Source organism: Pempheris klunzingeri, chromosome 9, assembly GCF_042242105.1.
Source record: "Pempheris klunzingeri isolate RE-2024b chromosome 9, fPemKlu1.hap1, whole genome shotgun sequence".
Taxonomy (NCBI): Eukaryota; Metazoa; Chordata; class Actinopteri; order Acropomatiformes; family Pempheridae; genus Pempheris; species Pempheris klunzingeri.
In genome coordinates, this window is record NC_092020.1 from 6,557,128 (window position 1) to 6,577,500 (window position 20,373).

A 20,373-nucleotide genomic window follows, 5' to 3' on the forward strand; every position below is an offset into this window, starting at 1 on the left:
TCTGTATGATGTTATACATTAAGTTTTAACAAGGCAAAAGATATTTTTATAGCAACTTTGTGGAAGTGAAAGACCTTCTTCAAACGGCAAACTGCAGGACAGAAGCAAAATAAAGGATTTCTGAAACTTATTCAATCTCCATCTAATTTAACAAAACCTTTTGAAAGCGCTGTGGCACGATAATTTCTTTTACATATACATGGAGCCCCTCTTTAATAACAAGCAGCACCCACATACGATTTGATGTAAAATGTATTAAAAAATGAGAAGAATTCTCCCGTTTCTTGTATTATGATGGGATTATAGTTGACCAAGTGTGTCCAAGAGGTCGCTTCCCGTCTCATAAAGTTTTGTCTTCTACAGATGATAATTATAACATTTACAGACCCGCCCTTAAAAAAATCTCTCTTCTGGCCCGCCGCGTCGAGGAGGGAATGTTTTTATCACTTGGCTGACAGGTGCAACCGCTACATCAGCTCAGCGTGCGTCAAACACACCTCGAGCTTTCCAGTTTTTGAGGAAAACAAGTTCATGTGGCAAGTCACTGCGGCATCAAATATTCATGGAGCCTAACACACACACACACACACACACTGTCCATGATGTGGTCTAACATCAACTACTCATACTCGTCTTATTCGTTGCTATTGTATGCTTGACTGGTCAGGACAGTGTGGCTCAAAAAGGTCAGATTATAGCACATTCATACAAGCTTCCTAGCAGTTACACTTGACATACTCTTTCAATGCTCATATCAGCTTTTATGAGGTGTTTGAGAAAGAGACATGCAACAGTCTACAGAGTCAGGTATTGTGACGAAATGTCTGAAAGAAGTGACTTAATTAGAAAATGCAATAAGAAATGTTTTTTTTGAACAGTGCTGTGAAATTACTGTTCGGGCTAGTTTGGTTTTACAACCTTTGACTTTTGCTGCTGTCATTAGTGTTGTGTCCGGGTGCAGCAGGCTGCTGTTTTCAGTGACACGGTTCTGATTAAGCCACTGTGCACTACTTGCTCAGCACCACCTGACTGGCTGGTGAATTTGATCAGGCATTTAGCAGCTAAAAAGACGGATATTTACATCAGTGGCTGTTTAAGACCTAACAAGTGCTGCAAGAAGTCAACTGGCTCGAGAAAGGAATCCAAATGAATGCTAATGTTGCTCCGACACTGCTGGATGTGTAAATATTATAAGACAAAAACAAAGTAAACCACATATCATTGTTAGGTATTGCTGAACATGCACACTTTCCCTTAACAATCAGTATCACTGGACATTTAATTCTACATTTAATGAGCTAACATTTGATCAAGTACTTGGGGTCTTCCTGAACTGGACATTTTGACTTTCTGGTGGTATTATAAAAATGTCAGAGATCTCCAGAGTAAATATGTTTTGTTCTCAGACAACAGAAAATCATTTCATCCCATCCAACAGTTTCCACGTGGCAGAATAAGCCCAGATGTTGTCCTGGCTTTAAAATATCCACTCTCTCTTGGTGCCCAATTCCAAGGAGGTGCGCAAAAACCAGGCCCCTCCGCACCTTCCATAATATCAAAACACTAGCGCAGTACAACGGCATTAGTACAGCGGACGAGTGCGAAAACATGAGTTCATTGTTACCTGTCTCCTGTCACTCCTCCTGTTTCGGTCATCCAGTGAGATTCGGTTGTCGTGGAGATCAGACTCCTCCCCAAGCAGGATCTCCTGAAGCTCGGCCCACTGAAAGGCGCAGTCAGTCAGCTGCCGCCTCTGCTGCTGGAAACAGTCAACACACCAATATGTAAGTACGCAGACAGCAGGCGAGCCATCATCGTTCACATTAACCTGAAGTGCAGCAAAACGATCTTTGGAAGGGGTGGTGTGTGGTAGAAATATGTGAGTTCTTTATTTATAGGTACTTACCTGATAAATCAAAAGTATAACCTACTATAAAATCAAATCATCCTGCACATAAAAGCTTGTGAGGAAGGTGCAGTGAGAGCAGTTAGAGTGGGCAGAGTGAGGATGTGACTCAGCAGGTGGAGGGTGACACCGAGGTGCTTCTTGTAAAGATGGAGTTGATAAAAGCTGGTGGGACAAATGTTCTCTTCCTCTGAAATGTTTTATTTACAGGAGGGCACTTACCCACTTACTGACACATGCTGCACATGAATACAAAAGAAAAATGTGTATGAGCGTGACTCACATCCTCTAACTTCTGCCGTTGCTCGTGCTGCTGCTGGATCCTCTTCTGTCTGTCAGCCAGCAACTGCTGCTTGTATCGTTCCTGCTCTGCCAACTGCTGCCTGTGCTGCTGTAATGCCTGCACATGGATCGGTATGTGATGAGAGTTCAAATGACACTCTCAAGTGTTTGATTTGAGGGTGAAATATATTGGGTCAACTTGGCTCTTTGCACTGCACTAGCAAAACCAAAAGAGAATTATCTTTGACTTTGTGCTGGGGTCAAATGACCTGCTGCTTCCGCCGTGATTTGGAGCCGTTACACCTAAAACTTTAACAAGATTTAAGGCTAATTGGTGAGTGTGAAATGAGATTAGAGGTCAGAGTGGACATTTTGGTAGTCACTCTACTTTTCCAACTAACACGACAGCTTTTCCATTTTGAGTTGAGATGATTTTCTCGTGTGATAAAAGGCTAAACTTCAAATGAAGTCAGTGAGGAATGACCCTGAACACACCATGCAGGAAGTACACCCTGTAGCGAACACTACTACTGCATTACTGTTCCTACTACTAATAATAATTCTCAGTAATATGATGAAGTCTGAGCAACAGGCCAAAACAATACAAATACACTGATCACACACACTGGACTTAATTCCATGAGCTGCATCTAGTTTTTCCAACTCAAAGCCTACCTGTTGTCTTTGTTGGCCCCCGCCTCCTCCGTGGCCTCCCTCTCTGCCCCCTTCCCGATCCTCCGTCTGTAGACGAAGGAACTCCCGTCTTAACGTCCACTCACCAGGAACATTCACTATGGAGCTGTAAGAGGCAGAGGGAGGAAAGCATGTGCATGTGATGATAACAGCGTTGTGCTGCACTGAAGTGCTCTTGAGGATGAAAAGAAAAATACTGAATGTAGTTAATTCACCGCTGAGATGGTCATGGGTGCAGCTACACACATACACGCACTTAAAGCTCATCCTAGGAGAAAGCGCTCAGACCCTAGTGCCATCTGCCGTTTGACATCCAGGGACAGCAACAGAGAGACTAGTGCATCTGCCCATGGCCAGGCAAACACACACAACTACTCCTGTAGTCAGCCATTAGCTATGTATGATTGTATGCATGTAGGGAGCGCTTACGTAGGAGACGTGTTAATCTACTTAAAAAAAATCCATGATGTTTTTAGTTAGCGTGTTTACCGGGATTCATTCACGATGAATTTCTGCACACAGAGATCTGCAGCAACTCTTGTGGCTTTAACTGATGGCTCTGCAGCACAAGTGTGAAACCACCTCTCATCACACACCCTGTGATCAGTTTAACAACATCCGTGCCTAGTGTGAAAAGGCTTTCACCTGGGTTCTCCCTCCTCCTCCGTCACCTCGTCGTCCTCTCCTTCACTGCCACTGTACTCATACTCTGGACCCTCTAAGAGTGAGAGAGAGAGAGAGAGAGAGAGAGAGAGAGAGAGGAGAGGGAGACAGAGACAGAAGTTGTGTATTTGCTTAATATTAGGTCATTTAAAACAGAATGTAATAGCTCCTTCCAAGGACTGATGGAAATGTAACTTGCTGTCCCTCTTTATTTTTTTTTTTTCAAATGATTGAGATTGAGAATTAATCGATTTGTTAATCCAAACAAAATGAATCAGCAACTATTTTGATATTCAATTAATCATTTAGGTGATTTTTTTTTCAGACAACCACCATCCATTGTTGTGCCCCAGCTTCTCCGATGTGAGGAGTTTCTGCTTTTCTTTGTGTCACATCATTGTGCGTTGCGTATCCTTTGGGGTTTGGACCCTCTGGTTAATCATATAAATAATCCGCAGACGAACTGATGATGAAAATAATTGTCAGTTGCCGCGTGAATCGCTGTATCACAGTGGGTGTAAATATGTGAGCATGTAACAGTAGACACCCGCCAGCTGCAGAACACTTGTGGAATGTGTCCCACTTCACTCTGGTGCCCGTGTTAACGTCAGCCGAATGTCTGAGTGTGAACCTAGCAGGTCGTCTGCTGTAAAATTATGCGCTCAGTGTTTGTCAGAAATAAGATACGGTCCTGGGTGGTGCTAGGAGTGAGGCCTTCTGATGTGTTTCCTCTGGCGCGCAAGCACTGTGTCTCTGGCTTTCTGAACCAGCCGTCGTTTCATTAAAAATTCCTCCACGCCTGCCGTCTCCTTCCTTCATCGTCTATTGCCAGTAGCAATTTTGTCATTATCAAAGCCGCACAAAAGTACAGTGTGGGCAAACTTGGGCAACAAGAGAGTAAATGAGAGTCTTGTTCTAGTGAAAGACATATGGGACAGAGTTGTTATACCAAGGCTTTGGAACTGCAATGCTGAATCATCTCAATCCTGACCCAGTGCACACACTGAAAACCTTTCCTCTCCCCTCACATACGCCTACCACTGCTCCCATGACACATGCACATTAGTGTGGGCAGTCAGACAGCTGAAAATAATGCCTCGATACAACTGTTTTTTTCAAATGCCTGTAGGATTTACTTGTTGAACAGCGACTATCCCAATAGTAATCATTAAATCTGACTGTGCAAGCTTTCTTTTTCCTTTTACACTCTAGTTTTACAACCAGTGTGGAGAAATCGTTCTGACTGTGATTTTGTGATTCTGACTGTGACCTCGACACCAAAATCCCCGCACAGCCCAACGCTGTTCCAGGGGGGGTTATTGTCTGCAGGCCAGGGAGATGGGCCAGCCAGCTTAGCATAACAACATTTGGCCAACATATGGTGTGAAAGCAGCTCGGGCTAACTTGAACATTTACTTGACACGCCATATGTTGCCATTAACACGCTGAAAGGTAACACAACACAGGTGCGTTTGTTCAAACCAGAAATAGGAAGCAAGACAGACGGATTCAGCTTTGACTGAGGGACTCTCGGCTCGGCTCTGCCGCTGTGATGTCATGTGTAAAGGTTTTGGCTTGTGTCATACGGTTCGGAGCCAAAGCTGCTGGAGAGAGGGGCAATTTGAGGGTTAATGCCTACTTGTGCTGACCGAAGTGGGACATTTTATCTTTTTTCTTTGGAGTGACCCATCTTCCAAGACATAGACCATCTCTGTCTGAACTACACTGCTGGGCGTGCTGAAAATGACACATCCTTTTTGCATCATGTCCGGAGCATTGATTTTTCTTTTTTTTTTCCTTGCATCAGTGACTTTTTCCCACACGCACTTAAGACTACCGGCATTTCATTACTCTGGAGGGGCACACACACGCATACACACACACACACACACACACACACACACGCACACACACACACACACAAATCTGGCCTTTGCATGCACACACACAAAACACATGCAGCATGCAGAAAGTCTACCAGTCATTAGTGTGTTTTTATAAGCTAACAGAAGATTAGAACCAGATGGCCATTCTGTTTCCTCCTTCCTTCCCCTCTCAGCTTCTCTCTCTTTCTCTCTCTCTCTGCTGTTTCTGGGTCTCTCTCTCTTTCTCTCTCATAATCACTGTCTCTTTCTGTCCCTCGTTCCTCTACCGCGCCTGTCTTTCAGTTTCCCAAATGAAGATGAATAAACCTCACAGACAACACCAGGATTTTTACACTGTTTCAGTATCAATATGAGAACAAAAGAGGCCAGAAATATCTTTGTCTTCTCTTCCCCTCCCCTAACCTTATTTCTCACCGTCTGACTGCCATCACATATTCAGCACATACAACTCATCCAGAGTGTAATTCATTTTTAGAACAGGATGAGGATATAACTCTTCTACCCTCCCTCTTCTTATTCTACATTGGCTCTTGTTTCTTTGTCTCTACGCGCCCGCGCCCCCCCCCCCCCCCCCCCCCCCCCCCCCCCATCCCCTCCTCCCTCTCCTCTTCCTCCTTCTCCATTTCTGTGTCTGTTGTATAAAACGTTGTCCCAACTGAGTGCTGCAGAAACGGGAAGGAAAGGTCAGCTGTGTTCAGCCTTTTGGCCCAACCCAACGTTCTCCCTCTGTTGCTCCATCATTCATTTTGTCTGGCCGACTCACCATCGGCCCTCCTCGCTCCTCTCCCCATTCAGCTCAATTAAAATATCTGGCGGTTTAAATTCAAATTCAAAAGCTTTATTGGCTAGGGACGCCTGTAGTCCAATCAGCCCTGGTGTAAAAACTGCATTTTTTAGAGGTACGATCATTCATTAGAACATAAAAAACCTAAATCTGTGCTTCTTTCCCCAAAACCTTCTTTCTGGTTTCAGTGCATTGCAGTGACAGTGGAAAGGTTTGGGTGTTGTGAGGTGTGGGTTTACTTCAGCACAATGAATAAAGATGCAGCGAAGTGTAATGCAAGCAGTGTGTCATGCAAGTTGTGTGAATCGTGGCTAGCACTAGCAGCCTAACGAAACGTTTTCATGAACAGTGTGCTATAAATAAGGAGAAATGCAGTGCTTTTGACAGTCTGAGCAAAGCAGCTGCTGTGCCATCAGTGCAGCTGGTGCACTCTCTCAGCTTAAGTGTGTTGATAGTTCTTATTCCACTACAAGTGGCGTGGAACCCACCAAATGCAGTGAAGTTGCTCAGTGCAATTGAAAATCTCTTCCGTCAAGTGGCCGATTTGTAAAACTTTCGGTAATTTCATTAGTTATCCAAAGAATGTATTGAATTCTTTGACTGTCCCTGTCTGTGAATCACCTCTGAAGCACCTTAATAATTCTAACAATGCGGGACAGAGATGATGTCCTTGATGTAAAATAAATCTGGCTGTGTGTTTCATGGGGTCAAACTGTGGGCTTCTGTTTTACAGTGTGTCTTTGTTTGTATGTGTCTGGATTCAAAGTTGTTTCTGTATTTGAAATTATGTATTAATATAATTAAGTTAAGTATGCGTCAGCGTTCATGTACATCTGCTTGTATGTGTGTATGTAGTGTGTTAATGAGTGTTTAATCCACCCTGGGACTTGAGGTAAAAACACACACACGTGGCATGAGGTCGACAATATTATCAGCATAGGCTCTCCTTCAGGACACCAGCCCACAGCAGAACTCATCATCATTGTAAGTGACCCTACAGAAACACACCAGCTGAATAATTCAGCCGTAAATGCAATAACTGAATGATTGCTGACTCACTGGGTTGAATTCAGTTCTGTATTGTAGCTATAAAATTTAGATAAAAGAACTCTGGAAACCTCAGAGAAAAATAATTTGCCCCCAATTCAGGTTTTAGTCCAAACAAAACTAAAACAGCAGCTCTACTCGCAGCCTGAATACCTGTTAGAGCATCCAGCCGTCCCATCATCTGTCTCTCCCTCGCTTCTTTAGCTTTCACCCACCCTTACTGTCACAACGACTGCGACAATTTCTCCTCACCTTTCTCTCTTTTCTTCCTGGTTCTGTCCAGGTGATCTTTGAGCATGATGCGAACTTGTCTCTCATTAGCCAGATCTCTGATGAAAGCGTGTCTCAGCAGGGCGTCAGTGGCGGGTCGATGCAGATGGTTCTTGACCAAACAGCTGTCAACAAACGACAAGAAGCGCTTCGACCTGCAAAAGACAGAGAGAGTAGGACGAAGACAGAGGGCCGAGGGAGGAGGAAACAATAAATGTTGGCATGGCTGAGAAGGTTTTTAATTCATTCAGATGGATATATATGAGTTGGATCATTAATATCAATGTGATTCTCATCATGTTCGGACAGATTTTTACTAGATGTCATCTGTAAAGCACTCTGTGGAAAAATGTTCTGCTCAAAGTGCTCCATAGATAAACTTCAGTAGACAGATGGGAAGTGGCTTAACTTTTCATCAACTAAAATCCTAATTATGAGAATGATACTTTGTTTTTAAGTTATATTGTTTAACTTGGATTAATGGTTCCTTTCAAATCAATAATCTCTATTAAGAGACTATTTGCATAAAGAGGACAAAAAATGTAAATCCAAGAGCATATAAGAGAGTTCAAAGTCAGTCAGCGCACAAACGAGTGAAGCAAATGAATGAGCTGCCAAAACCTTATAAAGAGAGAGAGCAAGGTCCTGTTTCCAACAAATGTGACAAACCAATATTAAAAAAAAACAGCAGGATCATTAGTCAAACATATTCAAATCAATGACAGCGTTAAAAACATGCCACAAAAACTCACCTAGATTATGCAAGCTACTAATCACTTGTTGGAGTAATACAAGGGAAAATCCTGTCAGAAATGTTGAGCTGAAGTTTCACTCAGATGATAGCTGTGCACAGAAACCCTCCTAAAACTCGAAGTGTTGTCTATGCTGTCAACTCTTAGAAAACAGGGAAGGAATCTGTAGAGCTGCTTAGTTTTTGGTGTGCTTGCAGCCTTTGGGAGGCCCCGAGGTAACAGGACTGGAGAGCGCTGCACACCCACAGACTGTTGGAGCTATTAAAAGCTGTCCTATGAACTAGTGTTTCTAAAGGCATTAATACTGAATGAAGCGACCGAGTTCAAGCACCAGTTCAATCTGAAGAGCTTCTCCATTATATATGGACGAAAGAAAGAGACAGGGTGACAGGAGAGGAAGGGAAGACACTGCAAGGGAGAGAGGGGTTAATAATAAAACTCTGATTAGGATGAAAAATGGCAGCAGCAGCATATACGCCTGGTGTCTTGTGTCTTGTTTTTTCGGGCTGCCTGCTGAACATGCCAGTGACTTTGAGCTTTTAGTTTCTTTGTGAGAACAGAGTGTGGGGATATCGTTCTTGCCTTGATTGTCTGATGCATGAAACCCACAACAAAGATCACTTTCAAGTCCGGCTTTCAGAGGGAAAACCTAAACACTGCCCTCTACTTCCTGTTGTGTGAGTGTGTGAGTGTGTGAGTGTGTGTGTGTGTGTGTGTGTGTTTGCAGGCTTACCATTTCTTTGATTTCAGTTTGGGTGGAGGGTTTCGTGGAATCAAAAACAGCGCTCTCATTGGATGCATGTCACACAGAGCTACAAACAAAGATATGGGATCACAGAGGGGACGAGAGAGTCACAGTGACAGAGAGAAAGTGAGAGACCAGGACAGAGAAGCATAGGGAGGATGAGAGTGAAAGGAGGAGGAATAGATGAAGACAGTGAGTAGAATACGTGAAGAAATAAACGTTGAGTAAAATCAGTCAACAATGCGTGTGTGCTCAGGTGTATTTCTAACTTACGAGGGGCTCCTTCAGCCATCTCTAAAGCAGTGATGCCTAACGACCAGAGGTCACTCTGGGAAGGAGAGAGAGACATGAGAAGGTTAAAGCTGGCGTGCACACAAAGCTTAGCTCGAGTTCCGCTCATTTCCTGTGAACTCTGGACGTTCTCTTTAAATTCAAACAGTAAATCAGTTTGTGCATAGTGGAGAGTGTAGGTCCAAGAATTACAGGAGCAACTTCCAAGACTACGAGCCAGTCTTCTGCAATCAAAGAATCAGACGAATCCCTTCAATGACGTACTGGATTTCAAAAGTCAATGTCTAATTACTTCCAGAAACCATACAATTAGCTGTGTGACATGACGATATATGTCGTGAGACAATAGAAAAACACTGTTTATTTTGGTGTGTCGCAAATCAAATCCTATTTAAAGCCATTGTGTTTCTCATTTGGGGAGAAAATGATAACCCTATGCATTTTCCCACATGACACTGATGCAGGCGGGAGATTGATATGATGGCAACACAAACAATCTTGGAGGAGAGTGAACGTGACGGAGGACTCGACCGGCCAAGACCAAACAAAGAACTTAATAATACAGTAAAACAGGGGCTACTTCGGCAGCATGGATGTGGTTTGGGTGTTAAAAAAAAGTCTGACACAGACCAGAAAAACACACTTGGCAAATTATGCGACAGACTGGTCGCCACAGCAGACTCAAATACCACAAACCTACTACTCAAGGATCATGTATAGAACTGAATGTACAGAAGATTTTGGTCAGAGTGCATGCAGACAGGATCTCCACAGCAGGTGACACACATCCTTGCATTGCATCTACATCTACACGATTTTTATTAACCTTAATTTTAAATCTGTGGCTTGAACGCCCCTCCTTGTCACACTTTGTGAGAGCGGGACGCATTATGTATTACATTTCAAGTCTACTTTTTAGTCCCTGTTTTTTTCAGTGATTGTTTTTTTTTGGGCTCTGAGCAAAGCCAAAACGTAGGTGACCTACATTCCACACTGTACCTGAATGCATCCTGTGACAGCACTGCTGGAAGTCTGTAGCTGTTGCTGCTCCTCTTGGCTAAAATGGCTGTTTGGCAGATGTTGTGTGGAAGTGGAACCAGAGTGAATTAAGTATTAAGTTTTTATCTGGGTATGGGACACTTGAAAGTAACTGTGTCTCTGTTCGCTTCCGTCGCTCTGCAGTAATTGCAGTATGTATGTGTTGTTGCATGTGGTTGATAAATTGCGACATTAAAATATTACCATATATTTCTTGGCCCATATTAGCCAATACTGAAGGACATGGAAACATATTGAGCGTTTGACTTCCCGTTGGATGCCTTACTTACAAATTCTCAAAAAAGATGATGTGATCCTAGTTGATGGGAACCAACTTAGTTATCTGTATTTTTTGCAATATCTTAGAAGAAATGGCTAAAAAGGCCGGAAACATGACTATTCCTGTGTCGTTAGGTACCCTGTAGTCATATGTTGCCTCTGGGTTCTCGTCACAGGCAATGACCTCCGGAGCCATCCAGTATGGAGTACCGATGAAGGTGTTCCTTCGACCGATCGTCTTATCCAGCTGTGCCGACACTCCAAAGTCGACTGAAACATAAGAAATGTAGGACAATTTCACGCCTCGAAACAACCACAATCTTTGCGTCTTCATGAGGTGTTTTAGTGGCTGTGTGACTCATGTATGTATGCATGACTGTGTGATTGTTCTACAGTTTCGCCCGGAGGCAGGCTTGGGAAACCACAGTGCATGTGTCGATGTGTCATACCCAGTTTGACTTCGGCATTCTCAGTGAGCAAAACATTTTGTCCCTTAATGTCTCTGTGAATCACATGATGGGAGTGAAGATGGGAAAGACCCTGGAAGACAAACACACACACACATAAACCCATACATATACACCGAGTCAGATGACCACTACCATTGTAAATAAGAAGCTCCAAACGCTCCATGAAAAGAGTAGCAGCATTATGTGTTCATTCTGAAGCAACGCTGAAGGAGGAGTAGGATTTATTTCAAGCTTGTGGCACTTCTTTTCCCTTGCAGGAAAAATCTAAATAGCCTCGCTTTAGGTAACACAGGGACCTGGTGGCACAGGCTACCAATCAGTGGCACAGTTTGAATGGTGTGTGTGTGTGTGTGTGTATGTTTGTACTCTCGCTTCTTCAAAGGAGGTTAAATAAACAGAGGAAGTGAGTCTTATTTCAGACAATGACTTCACCATGCTTAGCTGAGTGTCTGTCCGTGTGTGTGTGTGTGTGTGTGTGTGTGTGTGTGTGTGTGTGTGTGTGTGTGTGCGTGCGCGTGTACTGTGGTGTTAAAACAATGAGGAGACAGCATGGCTGACAGCAGCAGGGAAAACACTGGCGACAGTCCAGAGCCTTTGTCTCTAAAGCTTTTTACTACAAAAAAAAAAAAGATCCATCTCACTTTCATTTTGTCCTTGATAACATCGGCAACACGGACCGATGTGTTGGAGCCGAGTTGATATAAGATGATATGCTGTTTGTGTATATTTGTAGGTTTGTGTAGCCACGAGCATAAACAGCAGTGTAGAACGCAGTGCAAACATCCCAGAGTCTTTCTCAGGACCTTGTGATCTCATATAATGATAACCATAACATCTCCCAGACATGTGTTTTAGACTGGCCTTTTAAGTATGTAAATGAAAAAATAAATCAGTTATCTCCTGACAGTGGGAAAGCATGTGAGAGACACTGATCCCTGAACATAAAGAAGTATCAGTGTCAGTTCCCCTTTGATGTTTTGGCAAAGAATTCAAACCTAAAAGTAGCATCATGTTTCTTACACAACAGCAGCAACTCATCCAGCCCTTAGTTTGCATCCACACACAAATTACTACCTCTGCTTTTACCAGCTCTAAAAAGGGCTTCGACCACAACGACCCCTCAGAAGCAAAAGGTCACTTGGGATTCTCTGTGTGCATTGCACTGAGGGTCGAGGATTCAACTGCGAGGTCACATAAGCTATTAAGTGATGCTGGGACCGGCCACTGCAGCAGAATGTGCTGCAGGCGGCGGCAGGTGCAGCTGGCAGCGATGTGCGGCAGCACTTTAGGTGGAGAGATCTGGAAACACGTGGAGGAGAGCCAGGGTCCCCGGCACCATCATGGGTGCTGTGTTGGGGTATCTATTTAAAACTGTCATTTAAAAGGCAACAATATAGCTAATAATGAAGTGTATTTATATAGCACTAAAATCATATAGCCCTATAAACTCCGCTGAGATATGGTGGCTGAGACCTATGGGTATTGTAGTATTTAGGGTCATCCACTACACTTAACAAAAATTCTGATCCTTAGAAATGAAGCTGAAATAATCAAAACTGGTGGACGTGACATGTAACATGCAACGTTGTGGCATAATCCAGAAGACTAGAAGTACTTGTGGGACAGGGGCTCCACAACAGTAACATGAAATCTACAAGAATTAAGCAAGGGCAGCTGACACACATATACACGTGCAAATGGGGACACTCCAAAACAATAACAATGAGCAAGTTCAAATTGACGAACTAAAATGAAATGTTGCCTATTTGGAACCAGACCTAACAAGTTCCATTGTTGGGTCTACTGTACAAGTACAGTTGTACAATGTGTGTGTTTTTTTACGCCAACCTTACCCTGAGCACCTCTCGGCAGATGTAAGCTATCCAGTCCTCCTTTAGACAGTTCCCCTTGGTCTTCTTCACCAAGTCTGTCACAGAGCCGGCTCCGCAGTACTCCATCACCAGCTGCACGGACACATACAGAGATGTCTCACAGGCACACAGGTACCAGCCAAAACAAATGCCATTATTACGTGAAAGATCTTCAAAGAATACACATAGTAAGACAGAAACACTGGATACTTTTAGAATAAACCCAGAAGGGTAGCAGCTATTTAATAAAAAATGAGTCATTTCATTTCATTTTTTTGGGTCTCAATAGCAATAAGTTAGGCAGAAAAAGGCAGATGGAGTAGTTTACAAACCCAGAGTTGGTGGTCCTGTCCAGCAGGACCTTTCTTAATAAAAGCTCCATAATAAGTAGCGATGTTTCTATGGTGGGAATAACTCTTCAACATGTTGATCTCCAGTTTTATCTCCTCTTCTTCCTCCTGAAAATCATCAACAGATGCAGCAGAAATCAAACCACATGTACAGTATATTTGAGTGATGAAAATGCCAGATTGCCTGCTGGGCATTTACAGTCCAGTATATTACACACTACGCTGTATAGAGGATTTGAGCAGCTCCACATGCAGTTGTACCAAGTGTCATACTTCTGCTTTGACAGTAACTGCTCCAGATCTCCAGCCTCACTTCCTGCTTTTTCTTCCTTTGAGAATTACATTAAACTACACGACAGATATATGACAAGTTGAATCCTGACTTGTACGCTGAGGCTTATCTACAAAGGCTTAAATGTGACACTTAGTGAAACCTTTCCTTTTCATTTCTGTGGAGTCCATATACCACACACACGTACGTGTCCAGATAGATAGCATCTCCAGTCAGACTGTTGTGTAACCTCCAGGTGACCTTTCACCCAACTATTGGACCTTAATTCATCTACTGCTCTCTCTCAACAAAAACAGCTTGGGTTGGTCAGTGTTACGAGACACAAGGACAGAAAAGGAGGGCAGAGGAAACAGAGGAAACTTTCTGTTTTCTCACTATAAATCCCGGAAATGACTTGTGACTTGTCTGATTCACTGAACCCCTAAATCTACGCTGGAGTGGAGGAGAAGAGGAGAGGTGGAGGAAGGGGAGCGGTGCTGGAGAAGCTGGATGTGGCTGTTAATCAGAAAAGGGGAAACAACAGAGAGCTTCTCTCTGTCACTGACCTCCTTTAAATCTCCACAGGACAGGAGGGGAGAAAATGACAAGGCAGAGTTCGAACTTTCACCTCCACACAGCTGAAACACAAAGCCTTCTGCCTGTGTCCTCTGTGTGTGTGTGTGTGTGTGTGTGTGTGTGTGTGTGTGTGTGTGAGTGAGTGAGAAGGGAGATAATAGCAAAGCATTTCCTGCTAAAGAGTTTGTCTGCAACATAGAGGAATCACAAGTCTCATCAACAGGAAAGAAACCAGTGTGTCCAGCTGTGCATATTTGTTGAACTATAATGTGGACAGAACTATGAAGTCTGGACACTTTGTGTTGACCAACAACATTCCAGAACCGTAAAAATATCCAGTTTCCTGTCACATACGACAAATAAACATCAGCATAACCGATCAATTCAGAAGCAGCACAATGTTTGGCATGTTCTGCTAAAACAACACTATGCTCTTCGGTCATGCTAGCAGCTCTGTGAGGGTGAACTTACAGTGGGAGCATCAGTGCTTGGAGCTAAGTGCAGAAAAGTCAGGGGTTCGCCCTCTGGGAAACAAGAATGTCTGTTCAAAATCTCATGGGAATCCTCGAAATAGTTGCAGAGAAATTTCAGTCTTGAGTGAAACCATCAAAACGACATCACCTTTGTTTCAGTCCATGCCAACAGCACGGCCTGAAACGATTCATCCATTATCAAAACAGTTACCGGGGAATTGTCTGTCAAACAATTAGCTGTTTAATCAATTACTCATTACTATTTAGCAAAAGTGATTACTGGCACTCTACATCTGTAAACCACAAGCAAAAGTCAATAAAACCTCCCCACCTCTGTTGTTTGTCTCCTCGTAGAGCTGTAAGACCACAAGGCAGAGCACACAGAATCAAATCAGCCCCCTCTTCAGACTCAAGAGTTACAGGTTTAATCCATATAGAACTGTGAGGCTAACCTCAGCGTTGCATTTGAAAATAAAGCATCAGAGAGACTTTTTTTCAACCTTAAACTGATTTACAGTATGAGTTTTATTAATATTTTATATCACCACAACTATCCAAAATCGTGGCTTTAAAACTCTGAAGTGAACAGAGCTTTAATATCAAGGAAATTCACCTGGAATCTAATAAAAAACTACTTTGGGGTCAAAACTGAAATATTGGTGGGACCCGGAGAACTGTAAGAAAGAAGGTGCCGTTTCATGTAATTTCATTTTGTCAGGCTCACGGTGTATTAAAGTAGATTTTTGTTTGATCCTTGTCGTGTGTCTGTGCTTCGCGGAGGGAGTTAGGAGAGGCTGTCAAATGCATTGTAAAAGTTCCATCGCTTCAATTACCTGCATGAGCAGGGGAAGAACTGCACAGGGGAAAGACAAAAAAGGGAGAGAAACTGCAGAAACTATTCCTTTAGTCCAATAATGGGTATTATCTTCACAATAGTGAACAGAACGGCAAACACCTGCAAACATCTGCAAAAGCTGCAATATTGTTTCATTTGTTTCTGAGGCAAAATGTTACACAGGAAATATCTTCATCAAATAACTTCTTTTGTTCTGTCTTTTTTTAGGGATGATGGCTGTTAAAAGAAAAAAGGCGATATACAACAAAGAGAGCTAGAGAGGAAGGTCTCAAACTATCCTGTGTCCAGCGCCTTAAAGCTAATGTAATTACACTCCTTCCCGTGTCAGAGCTCTCCTGTCTCTATCGATCCCCCTCCCTTTGATTCTGCACATTTGTCAGGAAATTATTTCTATAAGACCAGAACTGTATTTTCGCTGTTAGTTCGTACCATTAATTTCCCAACACACAAGATAAACTCTCAGAGACAGACATCTCAGTTCAAAGTTTTACTTGCAACAAGCAAGGAGTACAGGCAAAGATCTACATCTGCACTGAGCGGTCTCAGTGTCTTTCAAGCATATATGTAACATGTATAAGCAAAGTTCCTCCTCTCGGCAGTCCTCCGCCGCAGCCTGCTCCCTCTCCTCCTTGCAGGGGCGGTTGGTAAGAAACGCAGGTACGCTGACTTCTCACCGTTCAAGGCCTTCTCGAACTCTTCTTCATCTCAAGAATGCAAGCACAGTCTGATACATCCTATACCAACACACATCTCTTTGGTCTGTGTAAAGGTCACAGCAACTATCACACAGTCCTGCATCAGGCTAAAACTTCATGATAATAAAGCATAAATGTTTTAACATAAAAATGTATTAACATAAGCGTGTCTGCACATTTTCTATTTCCTAACAACATTACATAGATAGATAGATAGATATTCCTTTATTTATCCCACAATGGGGAAATTTCAAGTCAAGTTATCCAAAACAACTCCTCCTGTTAAGCCTCACACTTAAATTTTAAATTGAAATACTAAGTGCTTGAACACACCGCAATACTGAGCCAGCGGAGCCGACACAAGACATAATTCTTGTCTTGTGAAAGACTTTGTGCTGAAAATTCATTTGTGTGCTGCCTATCATGTGAGAATCCTTTAGTGGAAATACTCCTTTACACTTCTCGAACCATTCCAACTTCAACAAGAAGCAAGTGCACGTGAATTAACGAGCAAGAGATAACGAACAACAGATGACAGCTTTCTAAAGTAAAACTGCTCCTTCTTTCGGTGCTTATATTTCCCACAAAGGGAGGATACAGAACAATCGATTTAGGGGCAGATTTATACCAGATATAAAAATGAATAAAACCAGAGTGATCTAGTGATTTAGTGTCTTTCATTAGACCCGTGCCTCCTACATGCCTACTTTTTTCAAACCCATACAAGTCCAGTTGTTCATGATGGAGGCTTTCTTTTACACATTTTATGCCTCAAGCCCAGTTTGAGATCAACAGGGTGATTTTACTTTAGACGGTGGAACACTTCCTCTTCAGCCTCACACAACATTATACAACTATTTCCACAGGTTGAGAATTCCCCTTTAATTTCCGTCAATTAATTGATTTATAGTCCATTCAAACCAGACTGATTATTGAGACTTTTTCGGGACACGTGGATACCCTGTATGTATGTTAAAGCCCAGGGGAAACACCCATGTACAAGGATCTGTGTAAATTCCCTCCTACACTGAACTAAACCAGGTCATCTTGCTGTGCTTCTCGCATGTGGGGATCATGCGTGTAAACAATGCGAGTCTGTATAATGTATAATTTACACTGATGGCATGATTATCCTGAGGTTATGTACATTTGATGTTTTTCCATTTAATATTCACATGTTTAAACCAGTGGTGAGGGAGAGAAGAGGAAGGAAAGGAACAGAGGGTAGAGAGAATTAAAGAGTGGGTGTGGGGTTAAACTGCAGGCACTTTTACCTCTGTGACTTCCATGACTTTGATAGCTGCCAGTTGGCCTGTCTTGACGTGGCGACCCTGGGGAAATACACAAACAAAAAGGTCACAACATGCTAAAAAGACTTTTCACCACTGTACGCAGATTTTTCAGCCTTGACATATAGAAAATATGCAGTATGATAAACAACATACATAAGTACTGTGTGCGGTACAACATGCTCAAAATTCCATTAAAACATACATCCATCAATCGTTTATACTGCTTATCCTTAAAGGGTGCGGGGGGGCTGGAGGCAATCCTAGCTGACTTTGGGAAAGAGGTGAGGTACACCCTGGACAGGTCGCCAGCTAGTCACAGGGCCGACACATAGAGACAGACAGCCATTCACACTCACACCTACGGGTAATTTAGAGTCACCAGTTAACCTGCATGTCTTTGGACTGTGGGAGGAAGCCGGAGTACCCGGAGAAAACCCACACAAGCACGGGGAGAACATGCAAACTCCACTCAGAAAGGCCCCAGATTCAAACCTGGAACCTTCTCAATGTGACCGCACCACCGTGCTGCCCCCATAAAAACATGAGCTCTCAAATATGACCATCAACACAGAAATCAACTTTCTACCAAATACATTATGATGCAGTTAACATGCAAAAAAAAAACAAACTAGGAAGCTCTCACACACACATACGCACGCACGCACACACACACACACACACACACACACACACACACAGCAACACCTCTTTTGAGTGAATACTTGGATAGTGATATCATTTTCAGTACTGGACACAGCTATGTCTACATAATTTCATTTTCTCATGAGAGACGGAGTCAGAAAGAACAAGGCAGGGCGTGAGATGAGGCAAGAGGGAGAGAGGGGGAGCGAGCCGGCGAAGAGAGCCGGAGCTGTAAAGTGCAGTCAGGTGAAAAGGGGAAAATTGAAAACCTTGTCATGAGTCAGAAAGCTGACAAGATACTAGAGTAGTGACTCTATAAGCCTTTAAGCTGTGATGTATGACAGGGCTCAGGGCGTGTGTGTGTGTGTGTGTGTGTGTGTACAAAAAAGACCAGAGGGCATGACAAATCCCACTATAGTCAATCAGTCAACTAATATTCAGGTACAGACACATAGAGCCAGAGAAAAACTGTGAGACAAACATGGATGGAGAGCTTGAATATATGTTTTAATATTTGCCTTTTTGATTTTCTCCACAGCTAAACCCTCAAAACACATTTTTATTCTTTTCCAAAGAAATATCCCTCACAGGAGCAGTTTCCCCATTCTACAGTCAGGCAGGAGGACAGAAGGCTGCTGAAAACTGTGTCTCTAAATCACGGATTTCCAAATCGGAGACAACTTCAGGAGTTTCCAAGAATTAAACTCAGCAGTTCAAACGGTCATTGGTGCAGCTGAGACGACACAGTGTAAGGATAAGCTAATGTTGATGAGCTGCTCCACTCTTTATCAGTACCATTCACTGTGTCTCTCTGTCCACCAGGTCAGCAACAAGCAGAAAGATGTTATGGCCAAGAGGTCTGGGGCATGACTTTGATTTGGAAATTGCTGGACATCACAGTAGAATATAGTAAATATGTAAAAGGAGCAAGGGGGACGTTTACAAAGGGGGAACTTTGGGAATGTGGCTTAGTTACACCACTCTGGGGCACAGTCAGACGGCCCAGATGGGTGGTTTGGTTCAGCAGTCACTCACTTACTTTGTTTATCAGATGACACATTTCAAATACAAAACATATCAAAATTTGCATTTTCAGTTATTGTAGCAGGTATTGTTACAGCCTCCAGAACTGTTTTAAGGGATTAAATCATGGCTGTGGCCTCAGATTTGAAAGATGGGGTGAATGTATTAGTAGTGATAGCACACTATGAACACACGTGCCTGAGCTGCCATGCTTGTACATTTTCAGCAGTAGTTTTTCTCTGTGCCCACAAAGTAATGGTACTTTAGCTTATTTAAATCACAAATATTTCAGTTTAGTAAAAGCTGTTGTGAAAGCAGAGTTGTCTCAGAATATGAACAGTAAACCAGAGGTTCAGTTTTTCATATAGACTGATGGCAGAAATGCTGAAATTCGAGGCAGCAGTGAGTTACAGAAGCTTGTGGAACTTCCTAGCCTGTACGTAATGTCACTCCTGTGGCTGTCTCTACTGTACTGCATACTGTCTCACTGTAAAAACATTTGTAGCAGTAACTAAAGAATGTTTGTTGGCAAGCTTGTGCGACCAAAGCTTGCTGACTAACCAATGTAGCAGCGATGATGGTTAAACCAAATAGTCTCACTCCTTATAGACGTTGCTGTGTGATGTGCCGCCACTGCCTGTTTCCTCCTCTCGCTAGCGGAGGCCTTCCTCATTCCACGGGAGGCTGAGTGCCTCCAGTGTAAAATGCTGCAGGAAGCCCTGAAATGCATTGGTGGCGATATTTAGAAAGACTTCAGGTGTTGGTGGACACAACAAACGTGGCGTCCTTGGGACCACCTTGTGTGTGGATGGATGTACACGTTGTGTTTCGTATAAAACAGAACAAGTCTCATCCGTGTAAATGTTTTAGGCGAGGGAGAGAAAAATCATAAAACCAGTGGAATGCCATGACATGCCTCACAATAAAGTTTATTGAAAATGTTGCTGAACCAGCAGCCGTGAAACAGACTCCTTGTCAGATAACAACTTAGCTGCTGTTCTTTTCATACATATTATGCTCTTGGATGTAAGATGTCCCCTGTCAGACTCACTGACCCCTATTCATTCTGGCCTTGATTCTGTCCCTAAGGAGAGGACATTGTCTCCGTAATTGCAAAGAATTGTGGCATAGAGGCAGCCGCTGGCCTGACTGTGATAAATAAGGAAATGGCCTTCCTGTCCCTTCAGACTCTGGTGTCTGCTGGCTGTGCTGCCACCA

At 43.1% G+C, this 20,373-nt stretch overlaps 1 protein-coding gene across 2 annotated transcripts in view; it reads right to left on the reverse strand.

Moving 5' to 3' along the window:
• LOC139206745 (mitogen-activated protein kinase kinase kinase kinase 4) overlaps positions 1-20,373 on the reverse strand; it is a 54,727-nt gene that overhangs the window by 26,580 nt on the left and 7,774 nt on the right. For both annotated transcript variants that reach the window (XM_070836317.1, XM_070836316.1), the window contains exons 3-14: positions 17,473-17,529; positions 13,310-13,435; positions 12,960-13,070; positions 11,086-11,176; positions 10,776-10,906; positions 9,302-9,356; positions 9,017-9,095; positions 7,514-7,686; positions 3,527-3,599; positions 2,864-2,987; positions 2,190-2,306; positions 1,625-1,759 (exon numbers count right to left, since the gene is read on the reverse strand). In XM_070836317.1, the coding sequence (XP_070692418.1) occupies positions 1,625-1,759; positions 2,190-2,306; positions 2,864-2,987; positions 3,527-3,599; positions 7,514-7,686; positions 9,017-9,095; positions 9,302-9,356; positions 10,776-10,906; positions 11,086-11,176; positions 12,960-13,070; positions 13,310-13,435; positions 17,473-17,529 (1,272 nt within the window). The remainder of the gene's footprint in view (positions 1-1,624; positions 1,760-2,189; positions 2,307-2,863; positions 2,988-3,526; positions 3,600-7,513; positions 7,687-9,016; positions 9,096-9,301; positions 9,357-10,775; positions 10,907-11,085; positions 11,177-12,959; positions 13,071-13,309; positions 13,436-17,472; positions 17,530-20,373) is intronic.